The 17,646-nt window shown below is 50.7% G+C and overlaps 1 protein-coding gene across 1 annotated transcript in view; it reads left to right on the forward strand.

Moving 5' to 3' along the window:
- taf2 (TAF2 RNA polymerase II, TATA box binding protein (TBP)-associated factor) overlaps positions 1–15,552 on the forward strand; it is a 48,580-nt gene extending 33,028 nt beyond the window's left edge. Inside the window, exons 22-27 of the mRNA XM_055924566.1 lie at positions 1,221–1,290; positions 3,977–4,086; positions 7,980–8,212; positions 8,418–8,600; positions 13,111–13,213; positions 13,368–15,552. Coding sequence (XP_055780541.1) covers positions 1,221–1,290; positions 3,977–4,086; positions 7,980–8,212; positions 8,418–8,600; positions 13,111–13,213; positions 13,368–13,633 — 965 coding nt within the window. The 3' untranslated portion in view covers positions 13,634–15,552. The remainder of the gene's footprint in view (positions 1–1,220; positions 1,291–3,976; positions 4,087–7,979; positions 8,213–8,417; positions 8,601–13,110; positions 13,214–13,367) is intronic.
- Positions 15,553–17,646: the final 2,094 nt, after the last annotated feature.

A 17,646-nucleotide genomic window follows, 5' to 3' on the forward strand; every position in this document is an offset into this window, starting at 1 on the left:
CAACACACAGACTCCTACCTAGAGAGTATCCCTTCTTGTTATAGTAGTAACATCACACAGACTCCTACCTAGAGAGTATCCCTTCCTGTTATAGTAGTAACAACACACAGACTCCTACCTAGAGAGTATCCCTTCCTGTTATAGTAGTAACATCACACAGACTCCTACCTAGAGAGTATCCCTTCTTGTTATAGTAGTAACAACACTCTGACTCCTACCTAGAGAGTATCCCTTCTTGTTATAGTAGTAACATCACTCTGACTCCTACCTAGAGAGTATCCCTTCTTGTTATAGTAGTAACAACACTCTGACTCCTACCTAGAGAGTATCCCTTCCTGTTATAGTAGTAACAACACTCTGACTCCTACCTAGAGAGTATCCCTTCTTGTTATAGTAGTAACAACACTCTGACTCCTACCTAGAGAGTATCCCTTCTTGTTATAGTAGTAACATCACACAGACTCCTACCTAGAGAGTATCCCTTCTTGTTATAGTAGTAACATCACACAGACTCCTACCTAGAGAGTAACCCTTCTTGTTATAGTAGTAACAACACTCTGACTCCTACCTAGAGAGTATCCCTTCTTGTTATAGTAGTAACAACACTCTGACTCCTACCTAGAGAGTATCCCTTCTTGTTATAGTAGTAACAACACTCTGACTCCTGCCTAGAGAGTATCCCTTCTTGTTATAGTAGTAACAACACTCTGACTCCTACCTAGAGAGTATCCCTTCTTGTTATATTAGTAACAACACAGACTCCTACCTAGAGAGTATCCCTTCTTGTTATAGTAGTAACAACACTCTGACTCCTACCTAGAGAGTATCCCTTCCTGTTATAGTAGTAACATCACACAGACTCCTACCTAGAGAGTATCCCTTCCTGTTATAGTAGTAACAACACACAGACTCCTACCTAGAGAGTATCCCTTCTTGTTATAGTAGTAACATCACACAGACTCCTACCTAGAGAGTATCCCTTCTTGTTATAGTAGTAACGTCACACAGACTCCTACCTAGAGAGTATTCCTTCTTGTTATAGTAGTAACATCACACAGACTCCTGCCTAGAGAGTAACCCTTTCCAACACGCTCTGACTCCCACACACAATCCCTGCTGACTATAAACCTAATGAATCAATCTCACAGCCCTGCCTGCCTACCTGGCTGTCAGGACAGAGGTGTGTGTGTGGTGTGTTTTAACATGCTGTTTATTACTAGTTGACAGGAGCTCCGTGGAACTGCAGTGGCTGCTCAACATGGTCCAGAATGACCCGGCTCACTACGTCAGGTAGTGTGTGTGTGTGTGTGTGTGTGTGTGTGTGTGTGTGTGTGTGTGTGTGTGTGTGTGTGTGTGTGTGTGTGTGTGTGAGGTTTGTCTGTTGGGTTGGCTGCCTCATACATAAAGGTGTATTTATCTGGCTTCAGGATATGGGGACATTTTGTCTTAAGGCAGCAAGACAGCGGGGTAGTTGTTTAGTGCTGTGTAAAAACAAGGACTGTTACAGTGAATTTATCAACCGATTAACTCATTTAGACCTGTAGTCTGAGGAAATGTATTGGTGATACTTAATGCTCAGCACTTTGAATCTAAATATATTCATCCTGATTGGAAAGGTGTTATGTGATGGTTTGTCCCAGGAAAGGTGTTATGTGATGGTCTGTCCCAGGAAAGGTGTTATGTGATGGTTTGTCCCAGGAAAGGTGTTATGTGATGGTCTGTCCCAGGAAAGGTGTTATGTGATGGTTTGTCCCAGGAAAGGTGTAATGTGATGGTTTGTCCCAGGAAAGGTGTTATGTGATGGTTTGTCCCAGGAAAGGTGTTAAGTGATGGTTTGTCCCAGGAAAGGTGTTATGGGATGGTTTGTCCCAGGAAAGGTGTTATGTGATGGTTTGTCCCAGGAAAGGTGTTATGGGATGGTCTGTCCCAGTAAAGGTGTTATGTGATGGTTTGTCCCAGGAAAGGTGTTATGTGATGGTTTGTCCCAGGAAAGGTGTTATGTGATGGTCTGTCCCAGTAAAGGTGTTATGTGATGGTCTGTCCCAGGAAAGGTGTTATGTGATGGTTTGTCCCAGTAAAGGTGTTATGTGATGGTCTGTCCCAGGAAAGGTGTTATGTGATGGTTTGTCCCAGGAAAGGTGTTATGTGATGGTTTGTCCCAGGAAAGGTGTTATGTGATGGTCTGTCCCAGTAAAGGTGTTATGTGATGGTCTGTCCCAGTAAAGGTGTTATGTGATGGTTTGTCCCAGGAAAGGTGTTATGTGATGGTTTGTCCCAGGAAAGGTGTTATGGGATGGTCTGTCCCAGTAAAGGTGTTATGTGATGGTTTGTCCCAGGAAAGGTGTTATGTGATGGTTTGTCCCAGGAAAGGTGTTATGGGATGGTCTGTCCCAGTAAAGGTGTTATGTGATGGTTTGTCCCAGGAAAGGTGTTATGTGATGGTTTGTCCCAGGAAAGGTGTTATGTGATGGTTTGTCCCAGGAAAGGTGTTATGTGATGGTTTGTCCCAGGAAAGGTGTTATGTGATGGTTTGTCCCAGGAAAGGTGTTATGGGATGGTCTGTCCCAGTAAAGGTGTTATGTGATGGTTTTTCCCAGGAAAGGTGTTATGTGATGGTTTGTCCCAGGAAAGGTGTTATGGGATGGTCTGTCCCAGTAAAGGTGTTATGTGATGGTTTGTCCCAGGAAAGGTGTTATGTGATGGTTTGTCCCAGGAAAGGTGTTATGTGATGGTTTGTCCCAGGAAAGGTTTTATGGGATGGTCTGTCCCAGTAAAGGTGTTATGTGATGGTTTGTCCCAGGAAAGGTGTTATGTGATGGTTTGTCCCAGGAAAGGTGTTATGGGATGGTCTGTCCCAGTAAAGGTGTTATGTGATGGTTTGTCCCAGGAAAGGTGTTATGTGATGGTCTGTCCCAGGAAAGGTGTTATGTGATGGTCTGTCCCAGGAAAGGTGTTATGTGATGGTTTGTCCCAGGAAAGGTGTTATGTGATGGTTTGTCCCAGGAAAGGTGTTATGTGATGGTTTGTCCCAGGAAAGGTGTTATGTGATGGTCTGTCCCAGGAAAGGTGTTATGTGATGGTCTGTCCCAGTAAAGGTGTTATGGGATGGTCTGTCCCAGTAAAGGTGTTATGTGATGGTCTGTCCCAGGAAAGGTGTTATGTGATGGTTTGTCCCAGGAAAGGTGTTATGTGATGGTCTGTCCCAGGAAAGGTGTTATGGGATGGTCTGTCCCAGTAAAGGTGTTATGTGATGGTCTGTCCCAGGAAAGGTGTTATGTGATGGTTTGTCCCAGGAAAGGTGTTATGTGATGGTCTGTCCCAGGAAAGGTGTTATGTGATGGTTTGTCCCAGGAAAGGTGTTATGTGATGGTTTGTCCCAGGAAAGGTGTTATGTGATGGTCTGTCCCAGGAAAGGTGTTATGTGATGGTCTGTCCCAGTAAAGGTGTTATGGGATGGTCTGTCCCAGGAAAGGTGTTATGTGATGGTCTGTCCCAGGAAAGGTGTTATGTGATGGTCTGTCCCAGTAAAGGTGTTATGGGATGGTCTGTCCCAGTAAAGGTGTTATGGGATGGTCTGTCCCAGTAAAGGTGTTATGTGATGGTCTGTCCCAGGAAAGGTGTTATGTGATGGTTTGTCCCAGGAAAGGTGTTATGTGATGGTCTGTCCCAGGAAAGGTGTTATGTGATGGTTTGTCCCAGGAAAGGTGTTATGTGATGGTCTGTCCCAGGAAAGGTGTTATGTGATGGTCTGTCCCAGGAAAGGTGTTATGTGATGGTCTGTCCCAGGAAAGGTGTTATGTGATGGTTTGTCCCAGGAAAGGTGTTATGTGATGGTTTGTCCCAGGAAAGGTGTTAAGTGATGGTCTGTCCCAGGAAAGGTGTTATGTGATGGTCTGTCACAGGAAAGGTGTTATGTGATGGTCTGTGGCTGTGAAGTAACAGGATGTTAACCTCTACTTTCTCTCTGTTCATTCAGACACAAGATCCTAAGCATGCTGGGTAAAAACCCTCCCTTCACCAAAGCAGCCGAGTCTCCACTCTGCAACGAGGCTCTGGTCGACCAGCTGTGGAAACTCATGAACTCAGGTGAGACCTTAGTGCATCTTAAATGGCACCCTATTCCCTATATAGTGCACTACTGTTGACCAGAGCCCTATGGGACCCTATTCCCTGTATAGTGCACTACGTTTGACCAGAGTCCACATAAAGCTTCCACGTAGGGCTCTGGACCAACAGTAGTGTACTATGTAGCAAATAGGGTGCCATTTAAGATCAGACATAACTAATCAAACCTGATGAGATGCAATACAGACAGACTCCCAGGCCTGGCTAGTCAAACCCCCAACCTGGGGCTGGTGTGATATCCACTCAGGCCTGGCTAGTCAAACCCCCAACCTGGGGCTGGTGTGACATCCACTCAGGCCTGGCTAGTCAAACCCCCAACCTGGGGCTGGTGTGACATCCACTCAGGCCTGGCTAGTCAAACCCCCAACCTGGGGCTGGTGTGACATCCACTCAGGCCTGGCTAGTCAAACCCCCAACCTGGGGCTGGTGTGACATCCACTCAGGCCTGGCTAGTCAAACCCCCAACCTGGGGCTGGTGTGACATCCACTCAGGCCTGGCTAGTCAAACCCCCAACCTGGGGCTGGTGTGACATCCACTCAGGCCTGGCTAGTCAAACCCCCAACCTGGGGCTGGTGTGACATCCACTCAGGCCTGGCTAGTCAAACTCCCAACCTGGGGCTTGTGTGACATCCACTCAGGCCTGGCTAGTCAAACCCCCAACCTGGGGCTGGTGTGACATCCACTCAGGCCTGGCTAGTCAAACCCCCAACCTGGGGCTGGTGTGACATCCACTCAGGCCTGGCTAGTCAAACCCCCAACCTGGGGCTGGTGTGACATCCACTCAGGCCTGGCTAGTCAAACCCCCAACCTGGGGCTGGTGTGATATCCACTCAGGCCTGACTAGTCAAACCCCCCACCTGGGGCTGGTGTGACATCCACTCAGGCCTGGCTAGTCAAACCCCCAACCTGGGGCTGGTGTGACATCCACTCAGGCCTGGCTAGTCAAACCCCCAACCTGGTGCTGGTGTGACATCCACTCAGGCCTGGCTAGTCAAACCCCCAACCTGGGGCTGGTGTGACATCCACTCAGGCCTGGCTAGTCAAACCCCCAACCTGGGGCTGGTGTGATATCCACTCAGGCCTGACTAGTCAAACCCCCACCTGGGGCTGGTGTGATATCCACTCAGGCCTGGCTAGTCAAACCCCCACCTGGAGTGATATCCAGCCAGAGACGGCGTTACTGCCGGAGACGGCGTTACTGCCGGAGACGGCGTTACTGCCGGAGACGGCGTTACTGCCGGAGACGGCGTTACTACTCACAAATCAAATCTGTATGTGTAATTAGCTAACCTCAACAGTTATTAATCAATGTTTGTGATGGTAAGAGTTGCACAACTGTCTAATTTGGGGAGGCAGGTAGTCTAGTGGTTAGAGTGTTGGGCCTGTAACCGAAAGGTTCAAGATTGAATCCCCGAGCTGACAAGGTAAAAATCTGTTGTTCTGCCCCTGAACAAGGCAGTTAACCCACTGTTCCTAGGCTGTCATTGTAAATAAGAATTTGTTCTTAACTGACTTGCCTAGTTAAATAAAAGGTTAAATAAAAATAAAAAATGTGATGTTTGCACTTTAACCTCATAGTCTTGTAGTCATTGTATCATTTCCAATCCAAAGTGCTGGAATACAGAGCTAAAACCAGAATACGTGTCACTGTGCCAATACTTTTGGACGTCCCTGTATTACATTATGTCCATGGTCCTAACTTCAACTGTCTGTCTGACCCATTATTATACTACAATAACAAACTATGAGCAAATGTTCAGCGTCACATTACATGGACATCCCCCAGCAGGCTTATATAAACCTTGTTTCAAAAGGTGCCAAACGTTGTGAAATGTCTTTTCAAAGAGAGAGAGACGTTTTCTCTTAAGTCTTAAAACATCTGTTTCTCTCCCAGGGAAGAGAAGGATCCCGTTTTATCATGTTTCTAGGTTTGTCCATGTCCTGAGGGGTATAGGGACCTGCTGGGACGGGCCTCAATACGGTTCTGTCCCAAATGTCAACCAATCTTCAAATATACACAGTGTGCTACTTATGACCAGGCCTCTGTGTAGTGCACTATATAGGGAATGGGGTGTATTTTGGGATGTCGACCATGTCTTGAGGAGTTTTTTTGGGGGGGGGGGGGGGGCCTCCTGGCATGGGCTACAGTTACAATGAGGTCCAACACAGCTGAGAGCGCCTCAGAGAACACTAGGGGGCTACGGGGCCTGGAAACGCAGTGTTGTCACAGACAGACAGACGGTGGACTTATTATGTGTTTTTGCATCAAACCAGTTTGAGCGGTAAACTGCCCTCTTCCCAACAGAAATCAGTTATTTGAAAGACTTGCGTAACGTTAGGAAGAATTGGCACCTTTTTTGAAACGAGGTGGATATTTTACTGGACTGCTGGGGGGGGGGGTTGTAGATGTGATCTGAGGAGGCGGAACACTTGTTCTGTGTTTTTTATTGTCGCGTACTATTTCATATGTTTTGAATGTACTTCTGTGGTTGGTTGTGACTGTTGGCAGGGGAACGCCGTTCTCGTTGCCAACCCCGTTTATGACTCGCAGTCATAAACTGTTCCATAATCTGCCGTTTGTGTTATTATTCCCAGCAACCATAACGTCAGTGATTACATTCACACCACTGTTGTTATCACCTGGCTTGGAAAACAACTGACGAGGTCTTGCAAGGATCTGTTATGTTAAATTTAAACCAGTTAATACCAGTTAATCTCTATTTGATCAGATGTTATGTACATGATAACACGAACTGTGACTGGAAACTGAATAAGCTACTGTAGTTTTATGCACAATGTGCATTTCTCAAAGCTTTTCTAAGACAAAGACCCTATTCCTAAACCGCTTCCTGTGTTTTTATGGATTTAACTTGACACGGTATCAGTGATTCCATTCATACCAATGGATTTAACTTGACACGGTATCAGTGATTCCATTCATACCAATGGATTTAACTTGATACGGTATTAGTGATTCCATTCACACCAATGGATTTAAGTTGACACAGTATCAGTGATGCCATTCATACCAATAGATTTAACTTGACACGGTATCAGTGATTCCATTCATACCAATGGATTTAACTTGACACTGTATCAGTGATTCCATTCATACCAATGGATTTAACTTGACACTGTATCAGTGATTCCATTCATACCAATGGATTTAACTTGATACGGTATTAGTGATTCCATTCACACCAATGGATTTAAGTTGACACAGTATCAGTGATGCCATTCATACCAATAGATTTAACTTGACACGGTATCAGTGATTCCATTCATACCAATGGATTTAACTTGACACTGTATCAGTGATTCCATTCATACCAATGGATTTAACTTGACACTGTATCAGTGATTCCATTCATACCAATGGATTTAACTTGACACTGTATCAGTGATTCCATTCATACCAATGGATTTAACTTGACACGGTATCAGTGATTCCATTCATACCAATGGATTTAACTTGACACTGTATCAGTGATTCCATTCATACCAATGGATTTAACTTGACACGGTATCAGTGATTCCATTCATACCAATGGATTTAACTTGACACGGTATCAGTGATTCCATTCATACCAATGGATTTAACTTGACACGGTATCAGTGATTCCATTCACACCAATGGTATTACTATCGCTGGCTTGGTTTAGAAAACAATTGTGAAACTTTACAATAATCTGAACATTACTTTTGTCCAGCTGTAAAGTTGAATGAAGCTGTAAAGTTGAAGCTGTAAAGTTGAATGAAGCTGTAAAGTTGAAGCTGTAAAGTTGAATGAAGCTGTAAAGTTGAAGCTGTAAAGTTGAATGTGTTCAGACCCTGTCATGTCACTGTCCCCCAGGTACGTCTCATGACTGGCGGTTGCGGTGTGACGCTGTGAATCTGTACTACACTCTGTTTGGTCTGACGCGTCCCTCCTGCCTGCCTCTGCCCGAGCTGGGCCTGGTACTCAACCTCAAGGAGAAGAAGGCCGTCCTCAACCCCACTATCAAGCCTGAACAGGGACCAGACACCACAGAGATGACTGGCAACACCATGGGCGTTCACATCCCTGTCATGGGCTTCACTAGCAGTGTAACAAGAAAATAAAAAAATACTAATGCTTTAACCTTTTTAATATAATTAATATATTTTAGTGTGGACTTGGTCCTTATTGTGTCTTATTAAATCTTCACCTAAAATCTTTTCTGTCAACCTCTTGAGTTTTGTTATAGCACTAATTTCCCTTTCTCCCCCTCCCTCTCTCTCCCCTCCCTCTCTCTCCCCCTCCCCTCTCTAGCTGGATGAGGGCCTGATCACCATGGAGACAGTGTCCAGCGTGTCTATGTCCAGTGGCGTGGCCCCGCCCCCTCAGGGTCTGAAGAGGAAGTTGGACAGTGTAGTTGGCCCGCTGGGCTCGTCCCCACCGGAGCCAGGCCAGGTACTGCAGGAAGAGGACAGCAGTAAAAAATTCAAGATCAGAGTAAGGATCTCGAGCGCCGTGGGGAGCTGCTTTTACTTGTCTGGGCTTTCACTACAGGCTTTACCCAATAGTGTGTGTGTCTGCATGTGCGTGTCCATGTGTTGGTGTGTGTGTGTGTGCGTGTCCATGTGTTGGTGTGTGTGTGTGTGTGTGTGCGTGTCCATGTGGTGTGTGTGCATGTCCATGTGGTGTGTGTGTGTGTGTTGTGTGTGTGTGTGTGTGTGCGTGTCCATGTGTTCGTGTGTGTGTGCGTGTCCATGTGTTCGTGTGTGTGTGTGTTGTGTGTGTGTGTGCGTGTCCATGTGTTCGTGTGTGTGTGCGTGTCCATGTGTTCGTGTGTGTGTCTGCGTGTCCATGTGGTGCGTGTGTGTGTGCGTGTCCATGTGTTAGTGTGTGTGTGTGTGTGTGTGCGTGTCCATGTGTTAGTGTGTGTGTGTGTGTGTGCGTGTCCATGTGTTCGTGTGTGTGTGTGTGTGTGTGCGTGTCCATGTGTTCGTGTGTGTGTGCGTGTCCATGTGTTAGTGTGTGTGTGTGTGTGTGTGCGTGTCCATGTGTTCGTGTGTGTGTGCGTGTCCATGTGTTCGTGTGTGTGTCTGCGTGTCCATGTGTTCGTGTGTGTGTGCGTGTCCATGTGTTAGTGTGTGTGTGTGTGTGTGTGCGTGTCCATGTGGTGCGTGTGTGTGTGCGTGTCCATGTGTTCGTGTGTGTGTGCGTGTCCATGTGTTAGTGTGTGTGTCTGCGTGTCCATGTGTTCGTGTGTGTGTGCGTGTCCATGTGTTAGTGTGTGTGTCTGCGTGTCCATGTGTGTTAGTGTGTGTGTGTGTGTGCGTGTCCATGTGTTAGTGTGTGTGTTGTGTGTGTGTGTGCGTGTCCATGTGTTCGTGTGTGTGTGCGTGTCCATGTGTTCGTGTGTGTGTCTGCGTGTCCATGTGTTCGTGTGTGTGTGCGTGTCCATGTGTTAGTGTGTGTGTGTGTGTGTGTGTGTGTGCGTGTCCATGTGTTCGTGTGTGTGTCTGCGTGTCCATGTGGTGCGTGTGCGTGTCCATGTGTTCGTGTGTGTGTGTGCGTGTCCATGTGTTAGTGTGTGTGTCTGCGTGTCCATGTGTTCGTGTGTGTGTGCGTGTCCATGTGTTAGTGTGTGTGTGTGTGTGTGTGTGTGTGCGTGTCCATGTGTTCGTGTGTGTGTCTGCGTGTCCATGTGTTCGTGTGTGTGTGTGCGTGTCCATGTGTTAGTGTGTGTGTCTGCGTGTCCATGTGTTCGTGTGTGTGTGCGTGTCCATGTGTTAGTGTGTGTGTGTGTGTGCGTGTCCATGTGTTCGTGTGTGTGTGCGTGTCCATGTGTTAGTGTGTGTGTGTGCGTGTCCATGTGTTAGTGTGTGTGTGTGTGTGTCTGCGTGTCCATGTGTTAGTGTGTGTGTCTGCGTGTCCATGTGTTAGTGTGTGTGTCTGCGTGTCCATGTGTTAGTGTGTGTGTGTGTGTGTCCATGTGTTAGTGTGTGTGTGTCCATGTGTTAGTGTGTGTGTGTGTCCATGTGTTAGTATGTGTGTGTGTCCATGTGTTAGTATGTGTGTGTGTCCATGTGTTAGTGTGTGTGTATGCGTGTCCATGTGTTAGTGTGTGTGTATGCGTGTCCATGTGTTAGTGTGTGTGTGTATGCGTGTCCATGTGTTAGTGTGTGTGTATGCGTGTCCATGTGTTAGTGTGTGTGTGTCCATGTGTTAGTGTGTGTGTGAACCATTTCAGGCTCCTCTGAGGACTGAAGCAGAGCCACTGTGGACTCTGTGTCTGGATTAATCTTTCCTTTAAACTGATACAGTCCAACTGGCGCAGTCAACAGTCGAAACTGTGCGCAGTCAACCGTCGGAACTGGGCACAGTCAACAGTCGGAACTGTGCGCAGTCAACCGTCGGAACTGGGCGCAGTCAACAGTCGGAACTGGGCGCAGTCAACCGTCGGAACTGGGCGCAGTCAACAGTCGGAACTGGGCGCAGTCAACCGTCGGAACTGGGCGCAGTCAACCGTCGGAACTGGGCGCAGTCAACAGTCGGAACTGGGCGCAGTCAACCGTCGGAACTGGGCGCAGTCAACAGTCGGAACTGGGCGCAGTCAACCGTCGGAACTGGGCGCAGTCAACAGTCGGAACTGGGCGCAGTCAACAGTCGGAACTGGGCGCAGTCAACCGTCTGAACTGGGCGCAGTCAACCGTCTGAACTGGGCGCAGTCAACAGTCGGAACTGGGCGCAGTCAACAGTCGGAACTGGGCGCAGTCAACCGTCTGAACTGGGCGCAGTCAACAGTCGGAACTGGGCGCAGTCAACCGTCGGAACTGTGCGCAGTCAACCGTCTGAACTGGGCGCCGTCGACAGTCGGAACTGGGCGCAGTCAACAGTCGGAACTGGGCGCAGTCAACCGTCGGAACTGGGCGCAGTCAACAGTCGGAACTGGGCGCAGTCAACAGTCGGAACTGGGCGCAGTCAACAGTCGGAACTGGGCGCAGTCAACCGTCGGAACTGGGCGCAGTCAACAGTCGGAACTGGGCGCAGTCAACAGTCGGAACTGGGCGCAGTCAACAGTCGGAACTGGGCGCAGTCAACAGTCGGAACTGGGCGCAGTCGACAGTCGGAACTGGGCGCAGTCGACAGTCGGAACTGGGCGCCGTCGACAGTCGGGACTGGGCGCAGTCGACAGTCGGAACTGGGCGCAGTCGACAGTCGGAACTGGGCGCAGTCAACAGTCGGAACTGGGCGCAGTCAACAGTCGGAACTGGGCGCAGTCAACAGTCGGAACTGGGCGCAGTCAACAGTCGGAACTGGGCGCAGTCAACCGTCGGAACTGGGCGCAGTCAACAGTCGGAACTGGGCGCAGTCAACAGTCGGAACTGGGCGCAGTCAACAGTCGGAACTGGGCGCAGTCAACAGTCGGAACTGGGCGCAGTCAACAGTCGGAACTGGGCGCAGTCAACAGTCGGAACTGGGCGCAGTCAACAGTCGGAACTGGGCGCAGTCAACAGTCGGAACTGGGCGCAGTCAACAGTCGGAACTGGGCGCAGTCAACAGTCGGAACTGGGCGCAGTCAACAGTCGGAACTGGGCGCAGTCAACCGTCGGAACTGGGCGCAGTCAACAGTCGGAACTGGGCGCAGTCAACAGTCGGAACTGGGCGCAGTCGACAGTCGGAACTGGGCGCAGTCAACCGTCTGAACTGGGCGCAGTCAACCGTCGGGACTGGGCGCAGTCAACAGTCGGAACTGGGCGCAGTCGACAGTCGGAACTGGGCGCAGTCGACAGTCGGGACTGGGCGCAGTCAACAGTCGGAACTGGGCGCAGTCAACCGTCTGAACTGGGCGCAGTCAACAGTCGGAACTGGGCGCCGTCAACAGTCGGAACTGGGCGCAGTCAACAGTCGGAACTGGGCGCAGTCAACAGTCGGAACTGGGCGCAGTCAACAGTCGGGACTGGGCGCAGTCAACAGTCGGAACTGGGCGCAGTCAACCGTCGGAACTGGGCGCAGTCGACCGTCGGAACTGGGCGCAGTCGACCGTCGGAACTGGGCGCAGTCGACAGTCGGAACTGGGCGCCGTCGACAGTCGGGACTGGGCGCCGTCGACAGTCGGGACTGGGCGCCGTCGACAGTCGGAACTGGGCGCAGTCGACAGTCGGAACTGGGCGCCGTCGACAGTCGGAACTGGGCGCCGTCGACAGTCGGAACTGGGCGCCGTCGACAGTCGGAACTGGGCGCCGTCGACAGTCGGGACTGGGCGCCGTCGACAGTCGGGACTGGGCGCCGTCGACAGTCGGGACTGGGCGCCGTCGACAGTCGGGACTGGGCGCCGTCGACAGTCGGGACTGGGCGCCGTCGACAGTCGGGACTGGGCGCCGTCGACAGTCGGGACTGGGCGCCGTCGACAGTCGGGACTGGGCGCCGTCGACAGTCGGGACTGGGCGCCGTCGACAGTCGGGACTGGGCGCCGTCGACAGTCGGAACTGGGCGCCGTCGACAGTCGGAACTGGGCGCCGTCGACAGTCGGAACTGGGCGCAGTCAGTGGCGCAGTCAATGGTTATGACTGATGATGATGATGGTGATTCAGTTCAACACCGTGGAGGAAGATGAGATCAGATGGTTATGACTGATGATGATTCAGTTCAACACCGTGGAGGAAGATCAGATGGTTATGACTGATGATGATAATGATGGTGATTCAGTTCAACACTGTGGAGGAAGATGAGATCAGATGGTTATGACTGATGATGATTCAGTTTAACACCATGGAGGAAGATCAGATGGTTATGACTGATGATGATGATGTTTTTGTTTCAGTTTAACACCATGGAGGAAGATGAGATCAGATGGTTATAACTGATGATGATGATGATTCAGTTTAACACCATGGAGGAAGATGAGATCAGATGGTTATAACTGATGATGATGATGTTGTTGTTTCAGTTTAACACCATGGAGGAAGATGAGATCAGATGGTTATAACTGATGATGATGATGTTTTTGTTTCAGTTTAACACCATGGAGGAAGATGAGATTGACATGGAGAGTCCCCATGACAGCCAGGCGTTCATCCACCACCACCTCAACATCCTGGAGAGGCCGTCCACACCAGGTCCCCGTCTAACATCCTTATCATACTGCTTCACAACTGGGCTTCACTCATGCTTTCAGACAACCTTTTTTGAAGAACACGATGCACTTCTAGCTGATTGGCTGGTTCAGTACGTTAAATCTGTCTCTTCCTGTCTCCTCTCTCCCCTCCTCAGGTAAGGAACCTCCAGCCGTGGACCAGGCCGTCCTCTCCCTGCCTGTCACCCCCTTACCTTCTTCCTTCAGCAAAGAGTCCACCTCTTCCTCCAAACACAGCGGTCATCACCACCACCACCACGAGCACAAGAAGAAGAAGAAGAAGAAGCACAAACATAAACACAAACACAAACATGAGAGTAAAGACAAGGAGAGGGACTCCCATGCCTTCAGTAACAGCCCTGCTAGTGGACGCTCCGTGAGGTCACCATCCATGTCTGACTAGAACACAGCTCTGTCTCCTGGTTGGTCCTTCAGTAACAGCCCTGCTAGTGGACGCTCCGTGAGGTCACCATCCATGTCTGACTAGAACACAGCTCTGTCTCCTGGTTGGTCCTTCAGTAACAGCCCTGCTAGTGGACGCTGCGTGAGGTCACCATCCATGTCTGACTAGTACACAGCTCTGCCTCCTGGTTGGTCCTTCAGTAACAGCCCTGCTAGTGGACGCTCCGTGAGGTCACCATCCATGTCTGACTAGAACACAGCTCTGCCTCCTGGTTGGTCCTTCAGTAACAGCCCTGCTAGTGGACGCTCCGTGAGGTCACCATCCATGTCTGACTAGAACACAGCTCTGCCTCCTGGTTGGTCCTTCAGTAACAGCCCTGCTAGTGGACGCTCCGTGAGGTCACCATCCATGTCTGACTAGAACACAGCTCTGTCTCCTGGTTGGTCCTTCAGTAACAGCCCTGCTAGTGGACGCTCCGTGAGGTCACCATCCATGTCTGACTAGAACACAGCTCTGCCTCCTGGTTGGTCCTTCAGTAACAGCCCTGCTAGTGGACGCTCCGTGAGGTCACCATCCATGTCTGACTAGAACACAGCTCTGCCTCCTGGTTGGTCCTTCAGTAACAGCCCTGCTAGTGGACGCTCCGTGAGGTCACCATCCATGTCTGACTAGAACACAGCGCTGTCTCCTGGTTGGTCCAGAGCTGTGAAGCATCAGCCTCAAGACTAGACTCCAACTGTCAGTGGTTCAACTCCTCTGAATAGACCTTACTGGTTTGCTGCATGTCAACTAGCCTGGAATCCACACTAAATATTGCTGTTTCACTGTTTGAATCGGAGCTCTGTTTAGTTTGGATTTGGAAAATGGAGCAATATTCAGTGTGGATCCACGGCTGGCCCTGCAGTCAGTGTAGGTCGAGGGGGGGAAAGGGGGGAGCCTAACCGACATTCTGTGACGTCTTCATTAACCACACAGAGAGGCAGACCTGTGAGCCTCTCCAGAAGGGAGCCCTTAGGTTTTAAAAGCATCCCAGTCTCCAATCACCTTAACCACACACATACACACCCACCACACACACACACTTCTGAGAACCACACGTCTCCTACCATCATCAACAACATTTTCAGTTAGTGGCTGTCCTCACAAGGGAACCTCTTCAGCCTGTTGAACCCGGTCTCACAGACTGCCTCTAGTCTTTCCCCGGGTTGTATTACGTTGCCCCGGACATTGAATTACAGGTTTACTTTAACCCTGCAATTAAACTAAGAGGGGAAATTCCACTCTCATTCAGAGAGCCGATCAATGCAAAGGTGGTAGAATCAAGAATGAGATGTTTCTAAACATTTAGGATGTAGAATTTATAGTCAAATATAAATTATTAGGCTGACCTGCAGTAGACCATGACTGTTTACGTTCTAAACCGCACCCTATTTGCTATATAGTACACTACGTTTGACCAGGACCCATACGGCTCTGGTCAAAAGTAGTGCACTTCATTGGGAATAGGGTGCCATGACTAATAGACTAATCGCTGTCCTGTATGACATCACCATACTGAAGAGTCATTGGGTTGTTCCATACCTGCCCTGTATGACATCACCATACTGAAGAGTCATTGGGTTGTTCCATACCTGTTTCTATTGCATTCATATGGCACTGTTTCTACCCATGCATGTTTTAACTGTTAAGTCATTAGATTGTGTCCTTCTTGTCCCTTACCCAATCAGTAACTAGATTGTGGATGGTCTCCTTGTCCCTCACCCAATCAGTAACTAGATTGTGGGTGGTCTCCTTGTCCCTGACCCAATCCGTAAGTGTTCTTTATATTCATTATGTACTGCAGTTGTGTTGGAACCTTTTCTTCCCGGACATGACTACATCATAAAGATGTTGGAAAATAAAGCTTCTGAAGGCAAGAATGTGTGTTTTTATTCGTGGAACTTTTCTTCAATAACGCTCAATATATAATAGCAATTACACTTTGAAATGTTGTATACCAAGAATGTAGTAACCAAGAGCATAAACTTTGAATAATTGCACCCACCACAAAAGGCAGATGGACATTTATCAGAGGAGAATGTAGATGGGATCTGGCGGTGGTCTTTAGTATCCTTGTTCTACCCTTACAACTACCTCACTGCCGGCCCAGTAACGACTACCTCACTGCCCGGCCCAGTAACGACTACCTCACTGCCCGGCCCAGTAACGACTACCTCACTGCCCGGCCCAGTAACGACTACCTCACTGCCCGGCCCAGTAACAACTACCTCACTGCCGGCCCAGTAACGACTACCTCACTGCCCGGCCCAGTAACGACTACCTCACTGCCCGGCCCAGTAACGACTACCTCACTGCCCGGCCCAGTAAGGACTACCTCACTGCCCGGCCCAGTAACGACTACCTCACTGCCCGGCCCAGTAACGACTACCTCACTGCCCGGCCCAGTAACGACTACCTCACTGCCCGGCCCAGAAAACGACTACCTCACTGCCCGGCCCAGTAACGACTACCTCACTGCCCGGCCCAGTAACGACTACCTCACTGCCCGGCCCAGTAACGACTACCTCACTGCCCGGCCCAGTAACGACTACCTCACTGCCCGGCCCAGTAAGGACTACCTCACTGCCCGGCCCAGTAACGACTACCTCACTGCCCGGCCCAGTAACGACTACCTCACTGCCCGGCCCAGTAACGACTACCTCACTGCCCGGCCCAGTAACGACTACCTCACTGCCCGGCCCAGTAAGGACTACCTCACTGCCCGGCCCAGTAACGACTACCTCACTGCCCGGCCCAGTAACGACTACCTCACTGCCCGGCCCAGTAACGACTACCTCACTGCCCGGCCCAGAAAACGACTACCTCACTGCCCGGCCCAGTAACGACTACCTCACTGCCCGGCCCAGTAACGACTACCTCACTGCCCGGCCCAGTAACGACTACCGCACTGCCCGGCCCAGTAACGACTACCTCACTGCCCGGCCCAGTAACGACTACCTCACTGCCCGGCCCAGAAACGACTACCTCACTGCCCGGCCCAGTAACGACTACCTCACTGCCCGGCCCAGTAACGACTACCTCACTGCCCGGCCCAGTAACGACTACCTCACTGCCCGGCCCAGTAACGACTACCTCGCTGCCGGCCCAGTAACGACTACCTCGCTGCCGGCCCAGTAACGACTACCTCGCTGCCGGCCCAGTAACGACTACCTCGCTGCCCGGCCCAGTAACGACTACCTCGCTGCCCGGCCCAGTAACGACTACCTCGCTGCCCGGCCCAGTAACGACTACCTCGCTGCCCGGCCCAGTAACGACTACCTCGCTGCCCGGCCCAGTAACGACTACCTCGCTGCCGGCCCAGTAACGACTACCTCGCTGCCGGCCCAGTAACGACTACCTCGCTGCCCGGCCCAGTATCGACTACCTCGCTGCCCGGCCCAGTAACGACTACCTCGCTGCCCGGCCCAGTAACGACTACCTCGCTGCCGGCCCAGTAACGACTACCTCGCTGCCCGGCCCAGTAACGACTACCTCGCTGCCCGGCCCAGTAACGACTACCTCACTGCCCGGCCCAGTAACGACTACCTCACTGCCGGCCCAGTAACGACTACCTCACTGCCGGCCCCAGTAACGACTACCTCACTGCACTCCCCAGTAACGACTACCTCACTGCCGGCCCAGTAACGACTACCTCACTGCCGGCCCAGTAACGACTACCTCACTGCCCGGCCCAGTGACGACTACCTCACTGCCCGGCCCAGTAACGACTACCTCACTGCCCGGCCCAGTAAGGACTACCTCACTGCCCGGCCCAGTAACGACTACCTCACTGCCCGGCCCAGTAACGACTACCTCACTGCCCGGCCCAGTAACGACTACCTCACTCCCCGGCCCAGTAACGACTACCTCACTGCCCGGCCCAGTAACAGTAACGACTACCTCACTGCCCGGCCCAGTAACGACTACCTCACTGCCCGGCCCAGTAACGACTACCTCACTGCCCGGCCCAGTAA

The sequence above is a fragment of the Salvelinus fontinalis genome, chromosome 6 (genome assembly GCF_029448725.1).
Source record: "Salvelinus fontinalis isolate EN_2023a chromosome 6, ASM2944872v1, whole genome shotgun sequence".
NCBI classification, from domain to species: domain Eukaryota; kingdom Metazoa; phylum Chordata; class Actinopteri; order Salmoniformes; family Salmonidae; genus Salvelinus; species Salvelinus fontinalis.